Consider the following 27,811-nt stretch of genomic DNA (forward strand, 5'->3'; position numbering starts at 1 on the left):
GATAGTGTCCTGCACACGCCAAAGGAACTCAGTGTCCTCAGCAGATGGAGACGACTCTGGACCTTCCTGTACGGGACATTTTTATTTGTGGACCAGTCCAGTTTGTTGTTGAGGTGAACAGCCCTGGGTTTGACCTGTGAGAGTCTATTACCATCTCCTTGGTGGCGTTGATGTGAAGGCAATTTAGTTCACACCAGTGGACAAAGTCGGTCTTGCAGTCAAGCAGAGACTGTATCCAGCCATATCAATTTATTTACAGACAAGTGGCTCTCTCTGAAGTTACCATGTTTTTTGGGGTAGTTTTTCCTGACTCTTGTTTAGGGTTTAGGGCAGAGGATGTCACACCTTGTAATTATAAAAATTGTATATTTTTTTAAATTTATGAATGTGGGCTATATAAATAAAATTGTATTGACTGATTGAGATTAAGCATGTTAACAAAAATGTTTAGGATCCTTACTGTGATGTCTTATTTGTCATGTTGCAGTTTATTCATATATTAATATTTATGTATGTATTGTTTTTCATTTGCTTCTTATTGGCAAACAGATGTTTCACTTATTTCATTAAAGCTACTTGTCACATGTCAGTGTGAATGTTCTGCGAGTGTGGGATGTTGCTTTACATTCAGCAACAGGGTTTTTATCGATACTGTCACTAATGTACAAAATTTCGAATCCTATCCAAAGTTTTTTTTAAATGTATTGAACAAACGAAGATCTATTTCTTCTAGCATTTTTTAACACTATGGCACTCGAGCTCACCCCTTTTATTGAGGCTAAAACTGCCAACACTTTCAGAGACTGAATTACAGCACATGGCAACCATGGCAGAGAAAAGTGGCGGCAGCAAGTTTGCATGAAAAACAAGAACAAATACAATAAACATGAAACCCATTGTTTGTGCAACACTTGAACATCAACTAAGAAAATAAAAGAAACTGGTCTATATTCAGTTCAGAATTCATTCTGAAACTCTTAACAATGTAGCCTATTAGTAAATACACACAAAATAAAATAAATGAAATTGAGATTTGATTTAGAGTAGTACAGCTGAAGAGATTGAAGACACAAGGTGTCCCTAGAGAGGGAAAATGGATTTGAGTTGTTCAATTAAAACATACTTATCTGGAGATGTTCTTCTCAAACAAAGAGGGCAACCTTCGAATGCTCTCTCTGGGCTAAGTACAAGTTCATCTCAATGAGGTGGAATCTAATTATTTCTGATCAGTGCATTATAGTATTGTGAGTCACTTGTTGTGACCCATGCTTGAAGCAAAGTCGTGTATGAGATGAGACAATATACCTAAGTAAACCTTTAAACGTAAACATCCATATTGACTCCGTAAGTGCAAGTCAGAATGATTCAAGTGTTCTCCTTCTGGCTCAGCTTGGTCATGTGAAATGAAAATCAGTGAACAATGGATGGAAATGGCAGTCTTCATTTAGGGTGATAGAACCTGAGCAGGATGTCTGATGCTGGAGGTGGATATGAGCGCTGATTCACAAACAATCATTGTTTTCCATTTTTCTTGAGCATCTTAGAGATGTTTCTACACCAAGAGCATCTAAATAAAATTCCCCCTGTCATGAATAAGAGACTTATGTCAATCATAGAATATAATATTTCAGGTTTTTCCTTTTTTATACATTTGAAAACATTTTCAAAATTCCTTTTTCTGCCTTTTTAGTGACTGTGTTTACATGGACAGCAATATCTTATTTTGATTGGGTACTGACATTCAAACAACATTTTCTGATTAACGATGCTCGAATAAGATCATACTCAGATTATGCAATAAAAGAACATTTGAAATATTCCAAACATGGTCACATTTTGTTCACACATATACGTCTTGATAATATTATATTGGAGTTTTCACAGGATTTTGGGACATCAACATGTACAGTAGTTACCAACTGCTCAAAATCATACTCAGACTATTCTCTATAACATTAGGGGGAATATGAATGAAATATTCTTTTAGCGACTCATGTAAACATCATACATGAGATAATGTCTTGTTCTTATGTGTGTCTGAATGAATACTGGTTGGTATGGCGTGCTTGGACTGAGTGTGTGTTGAGTTGTTCCGAGTATTGGCACAGTTCACTACTGGCACACTTGTAGCTGAGCTCCACTTCTCACCTTCTGCATTATAAGAACCCTGGTCTTTCTTCATTGCCAGATTATACTGTCCGACTAATTGTAAGCATCCTCTGTGTTAGTTTCTCTGCCTGTCCTCCCTGTCTGAATCCTGCCTGGCCATCGCCTGCCTGTTGGTTCAGAAACCGGCGTGCTGTCTCTGTTTGAAGACCTGCTCCCTGTTCTCTTCCAGCCACCAGGCTTCATCCACAGCAGCATCACTGTGCTCTTCTTCTCCAAGAGTTACGCCATGCCATACACAACGACCACACCAGAGACACTCCCTGCTAAAAGTAAATTGACCCTTCTAATTTGGAAAAGAGGAATATGGTGATATACTGAAATAAGCTGTTGACACCTTAAATAAATCAAAAGCATTCCCTCCAACTCGGAAGTGGGTATGAAAACAAGCTTATTGTTGCTGATGGTACAAATCACAGCTCTCCCCTGATCCTTCATCTACTGTGAATGTACACGTACACTTCTTTAATATTAACTGATTCCTTACCTAACAGTTAATAGTCATTGGACCTGGCAAAGTTACCAAGCATGTCAGTTAAGGAATTTAGCAGCACACATTAAATTCTCAGGTAACTAAAAACAGAAAATTGAAATTAAGCACTAAATACAACACACCATTTAAAAAAAAGAATATGGCAAAAATGTTGGGCTGGCATCAAAATCTCTCACAGAGAATATAAAATGATTTCAGTTTCATAAAAAAATGTAACTAATTGTAAACACATGCATTGTGTCCTCTCAGTGGTCAGCATCATGTAGGGATTTGATCAATCAGATATTTTGCTTGCATAAGAAGAAAATGTGTGTAAACATTTACCTATCTTGTTGAAACATTGATAAAGAAATCAGATAATGAACAAGCATAGTTGTCTGTGAGCTATTTAATCTATTATTGACTTAACAATAAATCCCTTATTTTTGTACCTTAAAATTCGATCAATTTATCCATTGGTTCAGATATGATTAGGTACTCAAGTTGGATTTAAAGAAAGCAATATTTGGACAGATTGGACAATGTTTTTTTAAATTAAGAGCATTAGAATTAAAAAATGAAAGCCATGTCTCAATATATCCCTCATAGGGTCTTAATGTTTAAATTACAATAAACATTCACAAATGGCTTTCATACACACAAAACAGACTTTTATTTAGAAGGTAAGGCCTATTTAAAGGTATGAATGGTGAGATCGCCTTAGTTTGTCTGTTTGAAGGTTTTAAACTGGTAAATAACAAGTGCTATTTGTGTCGCGTATGCAAATGGTCAACTGATCATAATCCACTTATTTACTAATGTATTATCATCCTATCTGATTGTATTGTGCTTCCATGGACTTCCTTTAGATATCTGGATTCAGCAGAGCTTATTATCTCCCTCTATGTTTGAAACAGTGTCATCATACCCATACTTGTGAGTTCTATAGCTTATATTCTCCAGCGAGGATGCTGTGATAGACAGTGTCTGTTAGAGGAATGTAGTTCTTCTGCTGATAGTCCAACACATAGAGAGGGTCCGAGATAGTTGAGGGGTTGAAGCCACTTTGCACCAGCTGGAATTTCTGCTGCTTGAAGGTACTTGTCATTTCCATCATCCCCTAATGAATAGAAATAAACAGACAACAATCAGCAGGTTTCACAGTTAAAGGTCCCATCGTATGCCCATTTCACCACAGTTGATATGGTTCCTTGGGGTCTTAATGAAATGTCTGTAAAAAATTTTGGTCAAAATACCACAAGGATAATTTAAAACAGCACCCTTTTTACCCTGTCTAAACAGCCCTCCTCAGATTGACCTGTTTTGACCGCCCCGCCCCCCCCTGTCACTCACACACAGGCACATCCACTTTCACGTCTTAAATCCCCCCTTAGCATATATGAGGTTGTTAAAATCATTTTAAGTCACTGTCCTAAACATATATTTCTGTATCCATTTATTTAAATACATGCATTTGATGTGTGTATACAGTATATAATTGTATGTGTATATTTATTCATACAGGGCTTATATTCTGAGCGCACAGACAGACAGACAGACAGACAGACAGACAGACAGACAGACAGACAGACAGACAGACAGACAGACAGACAGACAGACAGACAGACAGACAGACAGACAGACAGACAGACAGACAGACAGACAGACAGACAGACAGACAGACAGACAGACAGACAGACAGACAGACAGACAGACAGACAGACAGACAGACAGACAGACAGACAGACAGACAGACAGACAGACAGACAGACAGACAGACAGACAGACAGACAGACAGACAGACAGACAGACAGACAGACAGACAGACAGACAGACAGACAGACAGACAGACAGACAGACAGACAGACAGACAGACAGACAGACAGACAGACAGACAGACAGACAGACAGACAGACAGACAGACAGACAGACAGACAGACAGACAGACAGACAGACAGACAGACAGACAGACAGACAGACAGACAGACAGACAGACAGACAGACAGACAGACAGACAGACAGACAGACAGACAGACAGACAGACAGACAGACAGACAGACAGACAGACAGACAGACAGACAGACAGACAGACAGACAGACAGACAGACAGACAGACAGACAGACAGACAGACAGACAGACAGACAGACAGACAGACAGACAGACAGACAGACAGACAGACAGACAGACAGACAGACAGACAGACAGACAGACAGACAGACAGACAGACAGACAGACAGACAGACAGACAGACAGACAGACAGACAGACAGACAGACAGACAGACAGACAGACAGACAGACAGACAGACAGACAGACAGACAGACAGACAGACAGACAGACAGACAGACAGACAGACAGACAGACAGACAGACAGACAGACAGACAGACAGACAGACAGACAGACAGACAGACAGAGCAGACAGAGCAGACAGAGCAGACAGAGCAGACAGAGCAGACAGACAGAGCAGAGCAGAGCAGACAGACAGACAGACAGAGCAGAGCAGACAGACAGACAGACAGACAGACAGAGCAGAGCAGAGCAGAGCTTTGGGTATTGGACTTTTTATTAACATGTGAAAATGTTACATTGGGCAATACGTGCAAATAATAATATCTAACAAGTTAAATATTTAAATAATCAATGAACTGATTGATGACTAATGAGTTGTAGCTCCAGACCCAGAGTTGCCAACTTTGGGACAGGAGTATATATTTACAGATGAGTGGAATTGTTTTGCCGATCCAGACTTTCCATGTGTCCACTCTGGTTTTCAAACAGAGCTTCTATCAAACGAATTGGAAAGTTTATAACACTGATATTTTTTATGCTTTTTCTTTCTTACTCTATCAGTGCTGCCCAGAACAGTCAGTGTAGCTCAGAACTGCTCAGTCAGACTAAGCTCATCACACATTATCTACTTCTATCCTCACTGCTTTGGTAGAGAACAGCCTGCATCACATGATCATAATTGTTTGTTCATCCTCAGACAAAAAACAACAAAGAACCTTAATAAAATGTCTCTGAACTGTACGGTTCATGTTTAGCCTTATAATGTAAAGATCAACATGTATTTCTACTGTTGCTTTTGTTTTCTAGTTGTGTGATCATCATTTACCTTTCACTTGAATGTTAGCTTTGTATGTCGATATAACCAATACTAAATGCAGACATCAGCATTTCCTCTTATTTCTTATTTAGCTCCTGACAATGTTGTTCATATTTAATGTCTTAGCTGGATAAGAAACCCCAGGGTTATCTGAGACAGTTGATAACCAGTATCAGTACGGTTATCACGACAGTCAATGTTAGGTCAAATGAAAAGATATTCTGTGTATGTTGAACATTTAATGCTAAAAACTTTGTGAAAGATCAAACACTTAAGAGTCCTAAAGGTAGGACTAAGTGAGTTGTATTATGATTGGGAGGGGGGGGGGGTGGTGCACAAACCTATTAATAGTCATAATAAAAGAGCTTTTAAAGTCATAATAAATTAGAACAGATGTAGCACTGTCTGCTCATTACCTGAATCCTAATGAACCTTGGATGAGCATATGCTGGCAGATCTGTCACCACGTGCTCAAAAAGTTTCTTCCCATCAAACATGAGACCTGGTCTTATAATCACAGCAGCCATTCCCGCTCTGCCCTCAAGACCTGTGGAAAACATTTAATGTAGCTCAGTGTTAATATTTACCAAGAAGAGAAACAGCAGTTTCCTGCCTACAAGGCCTCCAGTGGGCTTTAAAATAAAATGTAGGAAAAGTAGATTTGAATTAGAATCACATCATCATCACCCAATCATTTAGTGATGAAAGGTTCTGTTCCTGAGCTCCCATGCATTCATCAAATATAATTGCAAATTAAGTTTCTCTTTCAATAAAACAGTTTGGCTGTCATGAATCATTCATATATATCATGTCAATCTAAATATGGCCAATGTCCATTTACAAAGCAAGACACTACAGGTGAAAGACTGTAGGAAATCACCATGCAACTAATTCTCCCAGATCATTGAAGACAGATGAATCTCATAACTTAGTTAAACTTCAGTGTCAGACATTCAGTACAAGTATACATTAATGTAATACATCTAGAGGATTTACATTAGGATTTAGGGTGAGAGTATGAAAGGGTTCTTTAATGAGGCCTTATTATTTTTGCCTGTAGTGTCTTGACTTGATGTCACACTGGTTGTACTGTATTTGACTTTCTTCTTCTTACATAACTTTATGTACCAACTTTGGCTCCTTCCAAGTCATGTTTACACTTGCTGAATAACTTCAGCCTCAAATATGCAATATTTTAGTATAACAGTATGTATATAGTAGACATATTGGTACAATCATATTTCAAACGTACCTGGTATTTCTACTCCATACACATTGACTTCCTGCATAAAATCCACCAGCCCAAGAGCTTCTGTTAACTCTGTTGTTGCTACATTTTCACCCTTCCACCTGAAATTAGGGAGAGATGCTGATTTCAGTCAAAGTAATTAATAGTGCAAGTGTTGCATAACATTCAAGACACATCATTTTCAGAACATTCTATACTGCTATGTAATACAAAGCTTTCATAAACGCCTGCTTGTGTTCAATTCTCACCAAGTGTTCAGTCATTATTTGTGTATTTCTCTTTGCTTTGCTTCGAGGTGTAATGCTTGTGGAGTCCAATCCAGTTCAGTAGACTAGGCAACAACAGGTGGTGATCAATAGATTAAAGAAGAAAATTAACCCTAAAAGTCTGACAAACTAATGGTGAACTCATGAATTTTGCAGCAACTTCTGCATCACATTCATGTGAACAATGGAGGGAAACAACATGTTTGTCTTAAATAAGATATAAACATCCTTTTTATGTTCCTGTAGTCCATCTACTGCCCACACTACATAACATACTTCCTATAACAGCACCAGACACACGTATTGTAATTATTATTCCAAGCAGAGTAATGTCAAGTCTGGAGACAATTTAATAGAGTAAGGGGGGGCCCATATATCAGATACACATAAATCTTGATTTGATAACAAGTTTTTATGTTTACTTTAATATAGTTACTGTATCTGCTTAACATGGAACAAACCTGATTAAAATTCCAGTTGAATAATGTTTTTACTTTTAAAAGCAAAAGCCCATGGAACCAAAAACACTGTGAATAAAACATGGATCCTGTTGAGGGTGACTCTAACTCTTCAGTATTGAACATCCATTCACAAGGGGCACAAAATGGACAGATTTAAATAAAGAATGGTCAATATATTGTTCATTTAATATTTGCAGGAAATGTAATGAACTTCATTCCTGACTAAAGGCTAAATCTTGTACCATCACAGGTTAAATGCCACTGCACAACAGAAGAGAAACGTCCATTCAAAGAAAGACATGTCTGTACTCAAACAGTACCTGAAGGTGTCTCCTACTCTGTCCTTAAAACAAATGAAGCCCTCCTGGTCTTCAGCCATGAGGTCACCAGTGTTAAAGTAGGCATCTCCCTTCATGAATACATTTCTCATCAGCTTTTTCTCCGTCAGCTGCTTGCTTCCAGCATAGCCAAAGAAGGGGCTGGTGGCGCTCACCTTGGACAGTAACAGCCCTGTCTCACCTGCGAGAAAAAATAGGTCAGAATTATTTAATCACTAAAATGTTTTTTTGTTTCCCAGTTGATCAACAATGTAATTGAAATTCAATTTGTGACAAATGTTTAGCAGTTGCACTCTTACCCCTTCCCACTCGCTGACAGAAACCATACTGATCCTTCACTGGCTCGTCTTTCTCCATGTCATACTTTACAAGATCGTACTTGAACAAAAGCTACAAAAGTAAAGAGAACATGTTAATCATGGGGCAATGGCAAAGACATCTTAACTGTAACAATCATTAACATTCCAACTTAAGGTTAAATCACGTTTATGGGGAAATAAATAACAAATTCAAAATCAACATGATCTAGCAGTGATTTTGACCCACAGTTTGACCCAGTATGTGACCGCTACTGTAATTTATTTGAGGATGTAGAAGAAGACATGTTCAACTTGGTCCACAGACTGAAGGCACACTGCCTGCTACAGAGCACCGGTCAGCTGTTTTTTCAATTTGTATTCATTTTGAACGGGTAATTTACAATTTACATGACAAGTTTGAAGCCGACTAGCTAAACCATTCAGGGGATATGGGTTCCAAATTCAGACAAATAAACGTTTGAGGAATTAGTAGGTAGATACACATTTATACATGGCTGCAAACAGCAATAGTAGCCTTCTTTAAAAGTTCCAACAGCAAGCAAACTACTAATTTCAAAGACAAACATAACATTTTACACTTTAGTCCTTCAAAATCAAGAACGTTTTTTTTGGGGATGAATAACCTCAGTACTGCTGTCAGTGATATCCAAGGTTGTCAAATCTATTAGCACCACATATTTAAAGCATCTAAGAAGAAAGAGATTTAGGATGTAACATACCATATATGGACAAGATATCAAGTCAATTTAATTTAGTTCTTACCAAGCTGAACTTCCTCTAAAGACGCATAACACATTAATAAGATGATGCATTTTAAGATTGGGAGCTATTTTAACTAAATTGAATTGAATAGACGTGGTAAAAGGAAAGAAATCTGTCCATTAATTTTTAAATTATGTTTCCCTCTGAGTTTTTCTATTTTGAGGGTTTGAATCCATATCTAGCTTTAAGCTAGAATTGCCACACTGTGGTTGTATGCCTCCCAAAACCAGTGCAGTTTCTGTCTTCTTTTTGCTACATTGTCTTTTTTCCAGATTCATTTAAGGTCACTGTGGTTGTTACCTTTGACCACTGAAAAAAGTGTTGTCAAAAAGGACAACACTAATGGCCGCTGCAAACCAGACCATCAACACTAGTGATTAAAATTCTGGTGTCACAGTAAAGGACAAGGATCATACCTGGAGTAAGGTTGTGGGGCAGAGTAAGTCCAAAGTGACTGTTCTACCAATCCTTGTCATAGAGAGAGAAATCATAACCTAGGAAATTGCCATATCAAATCCTACTGTGGCTAGACTCTGGCTTCAAATAATGTCGGCAGTACAAAATGGCAGTGGCCCTATCTGAGATATTTTGGCTTGATTTTTGTAAAGAGGTGGATATCTGCCCTCTATCTTTATTTACAGCCTACTAAACTAAACTACACTATACTATACTATATATGCTATACTATTTGATTCAGACGGAAATGTTTTACTTTTTACCCCCATATAATTACTTGGGCTCATAAAACATGATGTACTCTCCAACAGTATGTGAAGTAGTACTAGCTATACCGTGACCATCTATATCAGTAAAGTGAGACCTCCTCTTTAATGAATCAGCACTCACAACCAAATAACATAAAACTCACTATCTTTTGAATTGAAATATATTTTAAGGACATTTTGACTACAATATCAGTGCACGACTTTTACGTTTTGCCACTATCAGGACCTGGTACTTGTACTCACTGCAGCTGCCAATGTAATGTCTCGATCTTATTTGATGTACTCTGACAATCTCCTTGAGATCGTCTCTCTCTGGTTTGTAACAACTGTTAGTGTTATTGTTGACAGACAAGTTTTACCTCATGACAAACTTGTTTTTGATTTATATTTTCACAGGTGTCAATGAAGCTTGAGGGTTATGGAACAACAAGGGGAGGGACATTTGTTTATTCAGATAGAGCACGTTTATCCAGAGCAAAAGTCTCTTTGCACAGTAAACACCAGATAAAAACTGCAACTGTAGTGTTGCTGCCATGAGATGCCCTCACAAGTGCGGTTATTTTTAGTTCCGTTTATCCCCATAGGTTTATCCCTCCTCCCCATTCTAAGTTGTGTACACAATTATACACATAAGAACACATCAGATTTTCCATATCAGAAAATATAATCTGTTATATTAACAAAGTGGTTTCCTTATAATCATTAAAAAGGCATAAAGGCTAAAACATATTCTATAAATGAAGGTTTTCCTCAAAGGAACACTGCCACAACTTAATCTAAGAATACCAAGAGCTTTTAATCCTGTTAACACAGGATATGTGTCATGAAATTAAATGTTTGATAACTTCACTTTTATAAGGCACTGGGACAGATCTAATAATAGCCCAGATGAGCTCAGAGATTAAAGCTAAATACACGAAGCCCCTCTTTTGTAACTCAGATTAACAGCTATACTCAGTTCTTCTTCAGTTAGGCTAATTCCTATGACAGCTACAGGAAAGCTACTTTAGTGGTCATCTTTCTCAACAGACTGGCAGCTTTGTCTCCACAACAAAAAAATGTTTTTGTCATTCTCCACCAAACATCTTTGGTTTCAGCACATAACAATAACCAACATCTTACTATTGTAGAAAAATGTAAAATTTAACAGCCTATCATGCAGAGTTAAGTAAGAAAACTTTTTGTTTATCCCACCTGGTTTATCTGCAGAAAATACGTTATAGTCAATGTCCAGAAAATTAGACGAAATTTAATGTATTACTGTTTGTGTGTATGGTTTATAAATATGGTTAAATTATTCACTGAACTGCTGTTACTTTTTCATAAATTGCATGTCGTCTACTTCAGAGGATGGTTAATCAAATCGACACAGTTTTCAGACCCAAGTTCACACCCTTTTAAAATAAAAGCTCTGTAATTAGGCCCGATACAAAGCGTTGCAGCAACAACATGAACATTGTGCTTTTAATTTAGAGAGATTTTCAAATTCATCAAACAGGAAGCGATTCTATTAATGTTGTTGTCCTGACTGGGATCAGCACATGACACCTATTAATAATAATGCATAATCATAATAATCTGTAATAAAAACATAAAGACATAATAACATAACCTTAGAACGCAATATTGCAGGATGAATCAAATGAGTCACAATTAAAACAACCCTCCCTCCCCCCCGCTGATGGAGGACAGGAGGTAACAAATGGATAATACATGGCCCAGGAGATCTCATCTGAGGTGTTTAGCCCAACCCCCCCACAGTTCACCCAAGTTCAAGTTTACCCAGCTTAACATGTGCACTGGAGAGATTCATGTCTTGCACATTGCTTCTACCAGACCACAGATATGGGAAGTTGGGATGTGAAAATGGGAAGCACTTGAACAGACAAGTGTGGTTTAAACCTTGACTGACTAGTATCAAAGAAGTTGGATTGAAACAACAAAGTGTTAAGTGTTTGTCAGTCTGTCAACAACAGTGAATAAAGTACAGGCATTATTGTTAGAGAAGGGGTCGCCCTCTATCCTCACTGATCAAATAGAAGTCAGGTGGACCTGCTTCAACAAGGACTGCTGCACTATTTTTTCACTTTCAGTTAAAAATATATAATTATGGTCTTTCTTGCATTATTACAGCAACCTGATATTTAAACAAAACAAGTTTTGGATTAAAGGGATTCTGAACACATTACACAAATGTGTGCATTTGCGTATTATTCATGTCTATTGTGCGTTGTGCATATAAAGTAGACTGTAACTCAAGAGTACACCTATAGGTTTACTATATAATCATTACAGATAACACTTAAAATAGTTTCATTTAAATCCTTCTATATATATATATAGAAATGTTGTATATACCTCTGTCCAAAATCCCTTATCTCATAGTTGTTACACATTAGTCTTTTTGTAATCGATATAGTGTTAACTATATATCTTTTTTTTGTCTCTTTTCTTTTGCTCTACTTTGTGGAAACTCAAGATTAGTTGTCTTTACAGTGCTATTCAAATAAAGTAGAGTTGACAGTGTGGTTGACACTGTGCAGTTATTTACATCGGATTCCAGGCCAATGGAATGCTTGTGGTTTCTCTATCAAGGAAAACTTACCATGTCCTGACTCCAGCAAACAGACACGAGATTCAAAATAAGTGTATTCCCAATGTTTTGAAAGCATTATACAGCCAATAATTAAATACCCACAATGCCTTACAGAAGCAAGGCAAGTTAACTTTTACAGTAAAGTGCCATTCAGATACAAAACAATTCAAAGTACTTAAATTTTGAGATGATATTGGCATAGGAGTGAGTAGATAATGCTTGAATTATCATTTTTGGGTGAACTATTCTTTTAATTTAATACTAGTGACTTGTCAAAAAGAGACCTGATATTTAAACAAAATTAACTTTAGTGTATCATAAGGATTGAGTGGCTCAGTATGTGGCTGACGCACCTCAGGAGTCATGTAGCTGTGCGCCTTGAGTAAAATTTGTTCATCGTGAAACTGCTAAGAACAGGAATGGAAGACATTATAGCTACTCCTCTATGTTGGAAGTGGGGGTGGGGTTACAGAGGAAGTCCTTGTTGTAAAACTACCATATACCAGCAGTGGAGTGCTGGAAGGAATTGGTATGTAGCCTATGGACTCCCACTCTTTTGAAATGAACCCTGTCAATTCTGTAAGACTTTTGTTTTCCAGAACAGGCTAAACAGAACAGTCGATGAAGCTCTGTTTCTAACAGGGTGTTCCTGGTGGGGCTGGCAGAGCAAACGAACTTCACTAGCTCACAGTGATAGTGTGCTCTCCTCAGTCAGCCTAGAGATATTCAGTGTCCTGCTATAACCCCACATAACTTATGCTGGCCAATAAAACATAACTGAAATGCTTTTAGAGGAATACACAGCCAGTTCCTTGTATGTATGTTTAGACCTCAAGTGAACTTTTTAAAAAGGACATTTTTTCTTATGCATGCTCATGGGGGGGAATGTCTGGGCTCTACAAATAAAGCAATTTTAGACACATACTTTGGAATATGTCTGGACAATTGGATCCAGACTTTCTTGGACTTTGCCGTTCATATATGAATAATGCAGCAGAAATACTCCAAGTCGAACACCTTGTCAACAACAGGAAAATGTCCTATTTTTCTTCATATGTAACTACATTACACATATAAACAATCTTAAGAAAGATTAATAACTAAACAGCTTTAACTTTCCTCATTGTTCCCACTTTCTCTGGTTCAGTGTGAGTTGCAGGTTTATCTACTGCATTTCCTTCAAGAACAAGTTGGTGTATGTACTAAAGTAAATGTCAGGACTCTACGGTATGAAGATGCGGTCTATCGATAACGATCAAAGCCCCGTTAGAACGAATGAGTGGATTCAGAAGGTGAAACGCTGGAGTGCTTTTACTTTGAAACGGGTTCGGAAAGTGTTGTAAATACATTGGTGTAATAGACAGATAAACATTGTGGTTCACAGTAGAATAAACAGAGAAGAAGATCTTTCACCTGAGTTTGAATGTTTACCTGAGAAATGTATGTCACAAACAAATGGTTGTAACAGTTTCTGTATGCCTTTTCAAAATAAAAGCACTCCAGCGTTTCTGTTGATGGAATCCATTCCCTTGTTTAAAAGTTTTTTTTTACTGTGAAATATTTGCAGGAGCGGAAGATGCACGGCTTCATACTGTGTAGTACTGGTATTTATTTGAGTACAAGGGACTTCTTTCATACAGGGCAATAATCATATTTGTGGCCATATTCAAATCAAAGCCTATATGTAAAAACATTGTGCTCCTCTGCAGAACATGATGTTGAACTGAGAAGCTACATATTGTGCATTGTAAATATGAATTGATATTAATTAAAGGATGCGCATTGAATAGAAAAAGTTGCACAACTGCCCTTCTTTGTGTAGATTTATCTCTTGTACATTCAGCCTTTAACAGAAATTGCAAAAAATTATAAGTATGACCCTCCTAAGTGGGCTTTTTGGAAGATATCAGGGTTGTAGATCTCGGCTTATGTTTGGAATTAAAAAGTGATCTTGGGCTCGAAAGGTTGGTGACCACTGCTCTACAGTGTGCTGCCAGGATTTACTACCGTAAAAATTGAAAAAGCTACGCAGGTTAAAATAAGCCTACCGTAAATGCGAGAAAAGCTGCGTATGTTAAAATAGAAATGCTCTGTCAAAATCTGATAGCAGCGTTTAGGTCTGTATAGAACGGCTTCTGGGTCCGGTGAGGACCGTGGCCAGACTATTGGTGAACTATGCTAGATTATCTTAAGCGATTTTTTTCGGCTCAGCTTGCTCTTCAGGTGAGTCCATGCTTTGACTGTTGAGCCACCTTCCATACGACATTGCCCCAGCCCTACCTTACATTAAGAGTATTTGTAATCATTTGAGTGGTAAGGCTCTACATATGGTAATGTCAGTCCTGGTGAGTCAGTCTACTACTTTGGTCTAGACTGATAAAAACTGATCAACATTTGTCATTCATAGTCAGCTACAGCTGATTTACACAATGCTAACCTTTCCTTTGGTGTCACCAACAGAGTTATAGGGAAAGTATAGTTGATTATCATCTGCAAAGCAGTGGAAAGAGACATCGTATTTTTCAAAACTTAATGCTAGGCGCACAGCATATATAAGGAGAAAAGGATGTGGCCTACAACGGATCCTTGAGGGACACCACATGTAAGTGGGGTCATCCCAGAGGAGTTATCACCCAGGTGGACTCCTATCTGTTAAGTGTGACTGAAACCATCTGAGTGCTGCATCTTTGATCCAAACGTGAAAACAGGATTGTGTGATCGATGGTGTGGAAAGCAGCAGTCAGGTCTAAGAGCACCCGGACAGCAGACTCGCTGAATCAACAGTTTAAATAAGATAGTTAAAAAAGCTGTTTCGGTGCTATGACGCAAGGTAAAACCAGACTGAAACTTTTTATGTACATTACTGTCAATTACAAATGGTTGCAGCTGGATAAGAACTACCTTCTCTAGGACTTTGGAAAAGAATGGCACTTTAGAAATGGGCCTGAAGTTAGAGAGAACAGAGGGATCAATATTTTCTTTCTTTAGCAAGGGCTGCACAACAGCATGTTTAAAGGCAGCTGGGACACAACCAGAGGGAAGACAGGTGTTTATCAATGACGGAATACATGGGCTAACAGTGTCAAAGACTTCCTTAAGAAGATGAGCGGGGATACTATCTGAGGGGCAATTTGTGGGACGCAGATGGATGACAACCTCGAGTAGGGGGGGTATCAGTGTGTTCCAACACTGTCTTTGTATATATAGAGGGATTGTAAGAATTGTTTGCATGAACTTTCAATGCTTCATTTACTTTCACTGCTACTGGAAAGATTTGAGATATCTAATTACTTCACCACTGACAAAAACCCTGTATTCTATCAAGTTTACAATGTTGCCCATCACTCACCCTGTAGAGGAAGTTGGACCGGCCCACAGTTCCAATCTTGCCGATGTGGTTCATGAAACACAGGTTTCCCTCAGTGGAGCCATACACCTCGCACATTTTAACGTTTCCAAAGCGACTCTGGAACTCCCGCCAGACATCCTGTCGCAAGCCGTTCCCAACTCCCATCCGCACCTTGTGAACTTTATCCACCTCTCTCTGATGAAGTGAGAAAGATGTAGTGACATTAGCAAAACAGATCTGACAAGGGAAAAGAGAGAATTTCTCAATAATGAGTAAATGCTAGTAATTAAGATTGTGTTTATTTGTGTTCTTAAGCGGACACACCAGAATATACAGGAATAGGAGCTTTCAATCAAGCTTTATATAACCTTTAAACAAAGAAATAGCAAAAAAAAAACTACTTGGTCAAATTGGTGTGAAGCAAGGGAATCTGTCGGAACAAAAGCAGCCTTCACCACACAGACACACACACATTGGACCAAAGCCTGAATTATATAAGATGCTGGAAAGAGTAAATCAGGGAAAGTCAGGGAAAATCAGGGCTAAACTATGTCAACTAATCAACTGTAACCATGCTGCTGTAAGGTAAGAAAATTAAATAACTTCTTCTGTCTTTCACTTATGTGTTAAAAGTGTGGTTTACAATGTGCTTTTTAAATCTTTTTTTAAATTTGTTTTACAAATCCACATAGATAAGTATGAATTTTAACAGGCCATCAAAATGGGAGGGATTTCTCCAGTCTCTAAAAATGGTCAGTATGTTAAGATGGTCAGATCATTGTGTTTGAGTCTGTATGTGAGATAGAGAGGAGGTGAGAGACAACATATTAAGAAACTATGGCTAGCTGTGGAGAAGTGTAGAAATTAATGATAAACACTGTAGTGTGCACACAGGGTAAACATTGCCCTAACACTGCTCTTAATTATGTATTATTTTCTATTCCTCCGTTGTGGCTCAGGAGGTAGACAGGGTTGTCAACTAACCAAGTTCGTTGGTTCAATCCCCGGCTCCTCCATTCAGCATAGGTAAGATACTGAACCCCCAAAGAGCCTTGTGACAGTTAACAGGGTATGAATTGTGTGTGATAGAAAGATTGTGCATATAGAATATGTGCGTGAACAGGTAATTTGACTTTGAGTGGTCGACAAGACTGGAAAAAGGCTGAAACTGGAAACCAACTGGAACACAATCAGCATGGGGACTTTGGAGCTCTTCAGGGTCTGGGACCTCGGCTGGTAATCTACTCCAGCCGAGGGTCCAGCTACTCTGAGATACAAAAGAAGAAGAACTGGTATCTCTGGAAGCTCAAGAGGATTCACTGCCTTCTTTGTTTATGAGGTGATTCAATAAATCAAAGCTTAACACCTATGAATGTTTGTGTTTGACTGGCTAAATAATATTGCTGTGGGGCCAGTTTTGGCCTGCTTGCCGCCAGTTGCTGATTACTGCTGTAGGGAAAAGGCAGACTGCACCATTAACGAAAAAAAATACTTAACAGAAAGGTAATTAGACAATGCATATATATTGAAGTGTTATTGCAGGAAAATACATAAATAGTACTAGGAATTGGGTTGAATTTCATAGAATCTTAGGAAACATGACGAAATTAACACTTTAAGTTCATATACTTACACATATACAATTAAGATTATACTATTAATTATTATCAAACAGTTTATTTTTGTAGCATCTGCCTGCGGGCAAACTTGCACGTTGATCACAGTGTAAAGTGATTGTATGCAAGCAGTCATTAGTAAACATGCTTGTGTGCACACATTGAGCTTGTGAAAGAGTGCGTATGTGCTGTACGTGTCCACATCTTTCATTTTCAGTCAAGGGTGAGGACATTCATGGCAGGCTTTCCACCCAGACAGCCAAATAACAGAGGGAGAGGGGACAAAGAAGACTTTGAGTCCAGTTTCATGAAAGGATGAGCTCTGACCTCACACTGTGTGTGTGTGCATGTCTATGTGTCCAGTGGGAAGATGCAAACAATGAAACAAAGACCCTGCTTATCTTTCTGCTACAGTTGTACACAAAGTTTCTTGAAATGATTCAAAAGTCGAGTGTGACTATGTATGTAATTGTTTTTACTAAATTGACAAAAGGTTTAGTTCATAGCTTAATTGATTCTAAAATGTATCTTAAATGTATCCGAAACATATTTATTGCTGTCAGAATGTCAAGAGACTGACATATTATTATTTTCACAAGAGGATATTATGATCACTGCTAGAAGCCAGACAGAAGATTAGAATATAAGAATGTGTTCCCAGGTAGTGAGGTAAATAGGTTACAGAAGAATCAACTGGTATGAAGACATTTTTGTCTTGTGATTTTAATCAATTCTGTTCAGCAACTGGTGTTAATCAGGTTTGGATGTGTGTGTGTTTGTATACTTTCTGTCAAACAGAAGATTACCTTAGGCTGGTTGCAGAGGTATCTGCAGAGTTCACCAATATACTGGAAAGCAGTCACATTATGTTTTCTACAGTCATTCCAGAACTGGGAGGCTGAAAACTTCTTCTTCAAGACACAGGTCGCACCTGCAGTACAAAAACAACAATGTCTTTCAATTTCAGAATTTGGGTTTAAATTTTCATTTTCAAGATTTTCAACACTAGGCATATCTACTTCATAATTGTATTTATATAAACATGGTGTCTTATTTCCATGTGCTGTATATTTGAACTGCTTTGATGATAACGGTATCTAATGAACTTGAACAAGTGGTGCTGCATTTTGCTACTATGCAGGTTTATGTACACCTTAAATCCCTGTTTCCCAGCTGCCCTGACACAATATTTATGTCAAAGATATCAAAGCAGACTTTATATCATGTAATAGCATGTTTCAAACAAACTCCATTTTATTAAGTGTCATCCGAACATGTCTAACTGCATAACTCTTTGTACGCTACAACTGACCGCACAACAGGCAGGGAAATGGCCTGATGTTGTCAAATGCCTTTACATGTTAGCTAAATATGTTAAAACTCAAGAACCAAGTTACTTGGGTAATTAAAGAATGGATTTACATGCAATTGCAACCTGGTTACTGTAATCCACCATATAGATGCAGGACAGCAACCAGATTCCTCCACACTCGGTACCAAGTGTCATTGAAGAATGGGTGGAAAAGTGAGAGGGAGCAGGATTAATTGTGTAACCATCATATTTAAGCTCTGTCAGACTGGTTGTTGACTAGTACATTGAATCTCAATGATAGTTTAGAGCGTCGGTTGCCGCCATCACCTAATGTTGATATTTGTCTGTGCTCACTCCAGATGGTGACATCTCATTTTGATGTTAATATTGTGGCCACAAATTACTCAATATTTCTGATATAATACTGATTATCATTATGCAACTAGCTGGTTAGAGGATGTCAGCTTATTAGGTGGTCTCTGAATGTGACCCAGACAACCTCCGAATGTGATCTGAGTGATTGGATCTCAAATGTGTCTGGGGTGTTTTTCACACTTTTGATCTGCCGCTCAGTTCTAAATGGGGTCTGATAATGTGTACAAGGTTTGTCATTTTTATTATATAACATAAAGCTGTCAGTTTATTGGCCAAAGGTTTGTTGGCACAGCTTGTTTGGATGTTGGTCTTTTCCAGTGAGGGACATCGAACTGCCAACGTAGCAGTTGGAACAGAAATTCAGAGTGCAAAAACTTTATCGACAGCACATTTTCATAATAGTCTCCAGTGTTCACTTCCTGCCCAACGTGTCTAATTAAGCTGCTAGTTGAAGTGAAACAGCGGGTCCTCAAATGGGTCACATAGTTTAGTGGACACTGGACTCTGTGAGCAGTCGTGACTACAAATTGCTAGGGCTTAGAAAAAAAGTCACATTTCATCTACTTCACAGGAAGACCAATTCTGACTTTGTCTCCTGATTTAACTCCATAAAATGTTTATTCACATTCAGATGACAGTATAGATCATGAACAACTTGCTATCATTTGCTTTGTTTTTCATGGGCATAAAAACATTTCTTAAATGTGATTTCCAATACAAGTTCTGTGCAAATCTGGTGACAATATCTGGTGGAATAATCAAATAATTCCATAATCATAATATTAATCAAAGGGTATATGCATCAGCTGATCTCTGACCTTTATGCCACATCTAGCTGTTCTTTGCTATCCAACTCATAGACAGTAAATCCAGGAAATGTTTCTGATGCACCACATACAAAAGAACGTCAAAGTCAAAGGAAGCATCACGCCGTGACAGACAAACCAATAGAATGCTGTGGCTTTTCCTCGGCATGGACAGAAGAGACGGGACTGAGGGCAGATACGCTTTTACAGTTTCTGTGTATTACTTTGATCGCAGGACTTGGCAGACTTAAAATCCCAGTCCTGGGCTCTGTACTACGAAGCAGGATATGTGGTGTAATTAAATCACCATTGTAACTTATACTGAACACCTAACCTGCTTCGGCTCAGAGATCAAAACCTGCCAACGGCCCTACTACTGACCAATTGGATCAAAAGAACAGAGTCATCGATCGACAGGATTCAGGACAGGACAAAAGAGAGACTTTTTTACAGATGATAGGAATTTGCTCAAAACTTTTCAAGTGTCTGTTTGAAAACAGAAGAGGAGGTAAAAACAAAATGAAACTATGGTTTTATAAAAACAATTATCCACAGACTGTGATTCTTCCTCATGATAACAGATTAACTTTGTAACAGACTGAGCTCATCACACACATCATCACGTCACTTGTCATAAATAGTTTGTTCCTCATCAGACCAAAGAATTAAATAATTAGTAGGCTTACTACATTGATACACACGATACTAAATTGGTTGTGGCGTCATTTATGCATACAACCTATCCTGGTTATGTTGAACATGCTTCGTAATACAGGCACCAGGACCTGAGTACTAAAACACAGGATCTACATAATGGTTTGCTAGATTTCAACTGACATTATGACATAAGTTATCAAAACATACAGTGAATGCAGAGAATTAAGATTAGATATAGGGTCATGAAGAAACTCTGAATCTTACCCAGCTCTATGGTTCCTCCTATACCGATCAAAGAAGCTGCACTGTGGTAGAGTGGCAGCGGAATATACACCACATCATCTTCAGTCATCCCAAAGGCCCAAAAGCCTGCTGCTGCCTTCAAACTCTGCAGATGAGTGATCACTGCAGCCTTCGGGAGACCTGTGGAAATGAAGACATGATACATGACATGATCAAGACATAGAAAGAAAACACATTTGGTTCAAGACAATGCAAGACAATATCAGTGCTGCATTTCAATAGCAAATGCACCTCTATGATACTACCTTTGTGGCTGATTGTTATCAGAAACTAGCAACTTTATCATAATTTTGTAATACCCAAAGCTAATGATCCCATCCAAGATGGATCTGATTGTCTAGGACCGCTTACAACAATAGATTATTGGGAACCCTCTCTGTTCCAAAAGATACAATTCCTTTTACTGTATGAAGTAGCCTAACAAGCACAAGATTTATAAAAGAGTGAGGAGTGATCATATTAAAAAATACATGGAAACAATATTTTCATCCTCCTAATCTCAGCTAAGTTGCATGGGTCTGAATACTTAAGAATAGCTCAGGTGTCTCGCTTTTGTCTTGATCACTACTGAGATGTTTCTACACCTTGGTTGGAGTCCACCTGTGGTAAATTCATCTGACTGGATAAGATTTGGAAAGAAACACACGTTCTACATCAGGTTCTACAAATGACAAAGTCTATCGGAGCCAAAATAAATCAAGATATGAGGTTGAAGGAGCTGCCTGCAGACCACTACAGAATATTTAGATTGCATTTAAGGTTCACAAGATTCTTGGTATCCTCCATTATTTTTAAATGGAACAACCAGTACTCTTATGCACACAGCACCTCTGCAGTTCAGCCAGATTTGGCAACAGGTGCTTGGTCATCTTTGTTACCGAGACCCTTCTCCCTGTTTGCTCAGTCTGGCAGAGTTGGCTGCTCTTCTAGTTTTTTCAAAATGTCTTCCATTTAAACCTTCTCCTTGTCATGACATTTTTCCTCGAAATGCAAGTGAAGTCTAATGTTTACCCATGATACACCAGTGCCTATAAAACTGTCATTGAACCTTCGGGCAGTTACTTCTGATCAAAAAAACAAAACAAGATCCATAATGTAATGCAATAATGTATCACTGATGCAGTTGCAAAACGAAATAATGAAATTAAATGAATACAGGAACTCTGTGGCTATCAGACATATTAACATTAGACATTTATGTTACATTGCTCTGCAGGCACTGCATGTGTCATTATCACGAATATCAGCTGCATGAACTGAAATGTTAGCACTGTGATGTAAAATGTCTATCCCCACTGGCCTGTTCAAAAACTCACCAGTTGTTCCAGAGGTGAAGATGTACAGGGTGGGGGATTTGAGAGAGGTGGTGGCATGTAGCACAGCTGGTACAGGCTGTTCAGAAGCAGCAGCAACTTTATCCAACAGACTGTGTACCTGTGTGTGCTCACTGTGGCTCTCCATGGCCCACACCTGGATGTTGTCCTCCAGCAGGCTGGTTAGGATGCCATCCAAACACTCCACCAGTTCTAGGGGATGGAGACAGTCAAAGGTGAATGGTTTATAATAATTCCTCTTCTCAGCCTGCCTCACTTCCTACTTCCTCCAATCCTAAAGTTTTAATTGTGAGTATGCTGTCAACAAATGTGGTTTTTTGAGTGTGTTCTGGAGGCATCAGAGCAAACAGGAAGTTCTTTAGAAGTACAAAAACTATTATTCATAGTGACTCTGCAAGAAGTGATTGAAGAGATGTATGAACTGCGCAACTATCTTTCACGTGTTCAAGCAACACTGTATGATAACGACTATCAGAGGAAAGAAGAAAAACTGATTTGTCGCTGAAAGAAACGTTTTCAGAGATCTTTTCTTTGGAAAATTAAAATGCAATGAAATTGACCATTAAACAGAACGAATTAAATGTATACTACCAATAAGCACAAACAATTATGCATGGCATGTCATAACTTTCATATTAAATTGTAAATCTGCACAACACAGCATATCACTGCTGCGTGATCCAGAATATTCTATCTTTCCACATAAACTGACCTTAGTTCATATAATCCAGCACAGAGCAAGCCTTGGGCACTTTGCATGTTTGGAATCGTATCCATTAGAAACCACCTCCACAACAGTGACAAGTTCTCCAGCATGTGTGGAGCGACCTACCTGCCAAGTACCTTGATCTGTGCTGAGGTGTAACAAAGACAAGCGATAATGTTTTGCTCAATGTTGATTTAATATAGGTTGGTTCTGTTTACTGTCCTTGCAGTTCACTGACCATGATACTAATGAATAATCCCAAAAACTATTCATGCCATTACCTTTAAAAGCATCTTTACTTTAAAGTGTCTAATATATCTGCACAGTGCTGGATACTAGCCAATATGTTAATACCTATCATGTAGAGCGCGTCATATATTTTAGATATGAGTTGTATTTTCGATTACTTTGTAAAATACACAGGTATGTAAATACACTGTATATCATGTTTGTGGGCAAGTGAGAGTAAAGTGTATTCAATGTCAATAGAATATTCTGTGGACACTACTCTGACCAGTGTCTGACTTTTCCAGCGATGCCATGAATCCACCCTCCTGTTGCACTGGGGTGGGGGTGAGGACAGCGTCTCTGACAAACATCACGCTTGTTTGGTTGAGCAATGATCTGTCATCCTGTCACATGGCTGCAGCATGGTGAATCCTATTAACTGTAGCAGCAGGATTCTTGCAGTAAAACATGGGGGAAGCTGAATGTGGTTTAACTAAATTTATATTGGTGTATGATTAAAATGGATGCAGAATATAATGTTTATAATGCTTTCAGAGATCACCTCCCCATTGAGCAATAAGTTCCATCCCTCTCTGAGGCTCCACACAGTTCACAGTTTCAGAACATTGACTGGTAGGACACTTAGCAGTCGGGGTTCGTTATTGGACAATTACAACATTATCAAGGGTTGTACTTCTAAACTATATGTTATTTAAGGTGTTTAGCATATATAAAAAGTACAATAATACATTAAATATTACAACTCTATTTTGTTTTATAGAGTAAGTCTCACAAAACCCGCCAAATGGTTAAAGCATCCTCAATCTGTATGTGAAGTTGTGTTGAAAGAGTGTGAATAATTATAATTAGTCAGCAATAGAAACTGAATTAACTGTAGTTATATAACTCTAACTAGTAGAATATGAGCCCATTGATTCACACATTCACAATTTGTTGCTTTAAGCTGCAATCAACATTTCGACTTTCAAATCAATATTCGTTGGTTGAAATGCTCCTAACGGTTCAAATAAGGTTTCCGAACACGAGCGGAAGCTGTTCCAAACTGTCGGAAAAAGGGGGACAGAGCCTTGAGTGTTCAGGGGCAGTTTTTACTGTTCTTTGCAAAACTTTGCTCAGCACAAGAAGGGACTTGTTGGAGAAATCAGATTGGTCACAAATGTGTATGACAAGATCTACAAATAAAAAAGTAAGGTACAAACGTGGTTGGAACTTACTTTTGAGTACCCACAAGTGTTTCACAAAACCCAAGCAATTTAAAAACATTGGCATGTTTTCGGCTAATAAATAGGGGGTAATACATATTAATGTCTTCCGTTTAGATTTTTTTACTTCAGCTTCACAGACCAGATAATTTTTCTTTTTGTACACGTTTGTATGCACATTTGCATGAACAGTTATTATGCATATTTAGCGTGCTATAAACTGTCCCCTGTTGACACACGGAAAGTCTGGAACAGTAAAAATATATGACTGATCCATTAAAAATATCTATTGCTCTTTATCATTTTGTTCCTTTACTGAAAACTCTCTTGGTCTGGCTGTCCAGTAATCGGATTGTTCAGATGTCGACAGGTTTTTGGTCTGATCCTCTGAAGTCATTCAGTTCAAGAGCAGGTTAGGTTAGTTACCATGTGTGGTGGGGAAGTGTCCCCAGTGTGTCCCTTGACTCCTCCTCCAGCCAAACCCCTGATCAGAGCCAGGCTATATAATGCACCTGTGGGCCTCTGTTCTTTCTCTGCTTCTTGTCCTGCCTTGGTTGTGGCTGGTGGTGATGGTTACAGGCTGCATGTGCCCCTGTTGTCCTGACACGATGCCACTAACTAGAGGTGTTTCACCTGCTGCTGGTTTATTTTGTAGATGGTTTTCTTTTCTTAATATTGGTTTTGTTCCATTTTGGCAGTGTGTTACTTTACTCCTTAGTTTGTATGAATTGCTATCTTTGTCTATTTGACCAACTGGGTTATACAGTTTATGGTTATATTGCTTGTGGTTATATTGCTTCTAATTTCACTCGGCTTGAGGTCCCCACATTGCTGCATGTGAGTGAGAGCACCGGGATATGAATGCACCATTGTTGCTGCACTTTTCTGTGTTAAACTTGTTAAGTGAGTGACTGGTTGCACCCTGGACACTCCTTAGTTAGTCTGCCTGTCCACATTTTTCCTTTGCTTAAGTTGGGTTGACTTTTATAGTTTTAAGAGATTATGGTTTTTAAGGGTTTGGTACTATAGTTGTTATCGCTTAATGTAATAAAGTAACATTTGAATCATCCCATTTGGTTTTGGCATTTTTGTATGTTTGTCTATTAAGCCTCCTTTTTTTCTCCCTAACAGTTCCAGCCCCTGCTTTTCAATTATTTTTGAATTATTTCAATGAAATATTTGTTTATCAAAATATTATAAATATTGACCACATAAAGAAGTGAAATTTCTTTATAACCATGAATTCCCATAGTTAAACCCTAAGTTACCTTGCTAACAACAATCCCTGCTTCACAAAGGGGCTTCGGATGCATAGAGAAGTCTATAGTCTAAATACAAGGGGACACTATTGGCAGATGCCACCTGATGCCATGTCAATGATCACAATGTTTACTTCCTGGAAATAGAGAGAAAGTTATTGACATCCACAGGACTGAGATCAAGACCAATGAATGGCATACTGGCTATACATCAGTGGTGGAAAGTAGTAGAGTATATTTACTCACTTCATATATAAGTGTACTAAGCTCTAAGGCACTTGCACTTAGCTGGAGTTTTCTGAATAAAAGGTCTCGACATTACTATGGAAAGTGCCTTGAGATTATGTATATTAAGATTTGCGCTATACAAATTAAATTGAATTCATCTGACAGCTCTAGTGACTACAGGCACAGCGGTCTTCATAAACAGACAGTTAAAGGATATTTAAACTCTTTCAGATTACTTTGGAACCCCTTCCAGTTTCATGTAAATCAACAGGTCTTGATCTTTCTCAGGTCTCATTATGAACATGCTTCTTAGGAAAGCAAGCTGAAAAGCTGAAAGTTTATCAATTTGTAAACCCACACCTCCATAATCTTTTCTTGCTACAGCACAATAGTTATTAGCATCAATATAGTACTGAATAGGGACCATTCTGCATAACAAACTTATTGTATGGTATTTTTAAATACTTAACCGATTTTAATTCCAGTCCCACGTCTTTATTGTCTGGAGAAAATAGTCCCTGTTTGAATTGAGGAAATACCGACTGACAAACGTGATGGAAAATAGTCATACTCCTAATATCTGCAGCCCACTAAGTGACTGAGATGTTGACAGATCAAGAAACCAGAAGAATGTAGGAACCCTACAGTACAGTGGGGGATAAGCAGCTCTCTCCGTATTATGTCATAACCCCACAATGTGCATGTGAAGCTCCTCACAAACAAACTTACCCAGATGTTACTCATGCCAGAATACAGAGCAGAATTAATAGTCGATATCATTTTCTAATTGTCCAGAAATAAGTGGTGAAAAGACGCAGCCACAGGCACATCATGTGCCGCAGTGATGTGACAGTAGAACAAGTGACAGCTTTACCTGATCCAACTATTAGAGTTTTGGCTCCACAGCAGTTAAAGCAGTGCAGCAGAGACTTGGACTTGATGTTCGTGTTGAGGAAAGCGACCGAGCAGCCGACCTTCGCCAACCCGAACCAAACGCACAGGAAGTCGGGTTCGTTGCTCATGAGCAAGGCAACGCAGTCTCCTTTCCTTAGGTTGACACTCTCCAGGAAAACATGGGCGAGTCTGTTGCTGCGCTGCTCGATGTCTCGGTACGTGTGGACGATTCCCTCGAAGATGACGAAGGGTTTGTCGGGGACGCGCTGCGCTTGTAGCACGAACTTCTCCAGGACCGTGTGCACGTTGGAGGTGAGCTTCGAGAGCTCCAGCCTCGCTCCGCACCGGATCACCTTGATCAGGAACAACAGGTCCCTCCAGAAGTACGGGAAGCAGACCTTCAGCAGGACATGAGTGGAGACAACAGCCATGGCCAGAGCCGAGAGCCATCCCAGAAACACAGACATGTCTGCGGCTGTGAGGACACGATGAAGACCGCTGAAAACAACCAGAGTATAAGAGTGCTCTCACTCACACACGGCAGCATGCTGCAGGTGATATACGTTTGTGTTTGTGTGTGTGTGCGTGTGTGTGGCACACACAGCGTAAGGCTGGAACATGAGAGGTGTCGCCTTCAAAATAAAAGAGTATCGGTCATATGTAACCAAAGTGCTGTAGGATTACCGTCCATTCACATTCGGACTGGTTATGATGATTAATGAATCATTACTACTCTCTTATTAGAAAACATTTAATCATATATATGTGCTGCATCAACATTACCTTTACACGTGTAAAGTTGAACTTGAAACGTGTAAACTAGCTTTGTAAATACTTTGAAATGAGCCTTGAAGGTACATTGTTTGCTCCCTTTTTGTATTATGTGAAAATGTCATACCAACGTTATATACTTTATTCTTTTTAAAAAGACTGTACACAGCAACACAATTTTGTTGATTATGCGCCGTGATCGTATCAGCTGACATGCTCCTCACAGAGCACGCAAATGTGCTGAGCGCTTTATTTTGAAGGGAAACCCCTGAGTACAGTTCCTGTATA

At 38.6% G+C, this 27,811-nt stretch overlaps 1 protein-coding gene across 1 annotated transcript; it reads right to left on the reverse strand.

The window, feature by feature from the left end:
* Positions 1 to 754: 754 nt before the first annotated feature.
* On the reverse strand, positions 755 to 27,337 carry slc27a6 (solute carrier family 27 member 6). The gene is made up of 10 exons (XM_061080138.1): positions 26,733 to 27,337; positions 22,197 to 22,406; positions 20,842 to 21,000; positions 18,234 to 18,358; positions 15,812 to 16,006; positions 8,359 to 8,449; positions 8,042 to 8,240; positions 6,998 to 7,095; positions 6,162 to 6,292; positions 755 to 3,758 (listed from the first exon to the last, which is right to left on the reverse strand). Exons 1-10 carry the CDS (start codon positions 27,217 to 27,219, stop codon positions 3,582 to 3,584), a joined length of 1,872 nt encoding a protein of 623 aa, XP_060936121.1. The 5' UTR covers positions 27,220 to 27,337; the 3' UTR covers positions 755 to 3,581.
* Positions 27,338 to 27,811: the final 474 nt, after the last annotated feature.

The sequence above is a fragment of the Limanda limanda genome, chromosome 1 (genome assembly GCF_963576545.1).
Source record: "Limanda limanda chromosome 1, fLimLim1.1, whole genome shotgun sequence".
Classification (NCBI taxonomy): Eukaryota; Metazoa; Chordata; class Actinopteri; order Pleuronectiformes; family Pleuronectidae; genus Limanda; species Limanda limanda.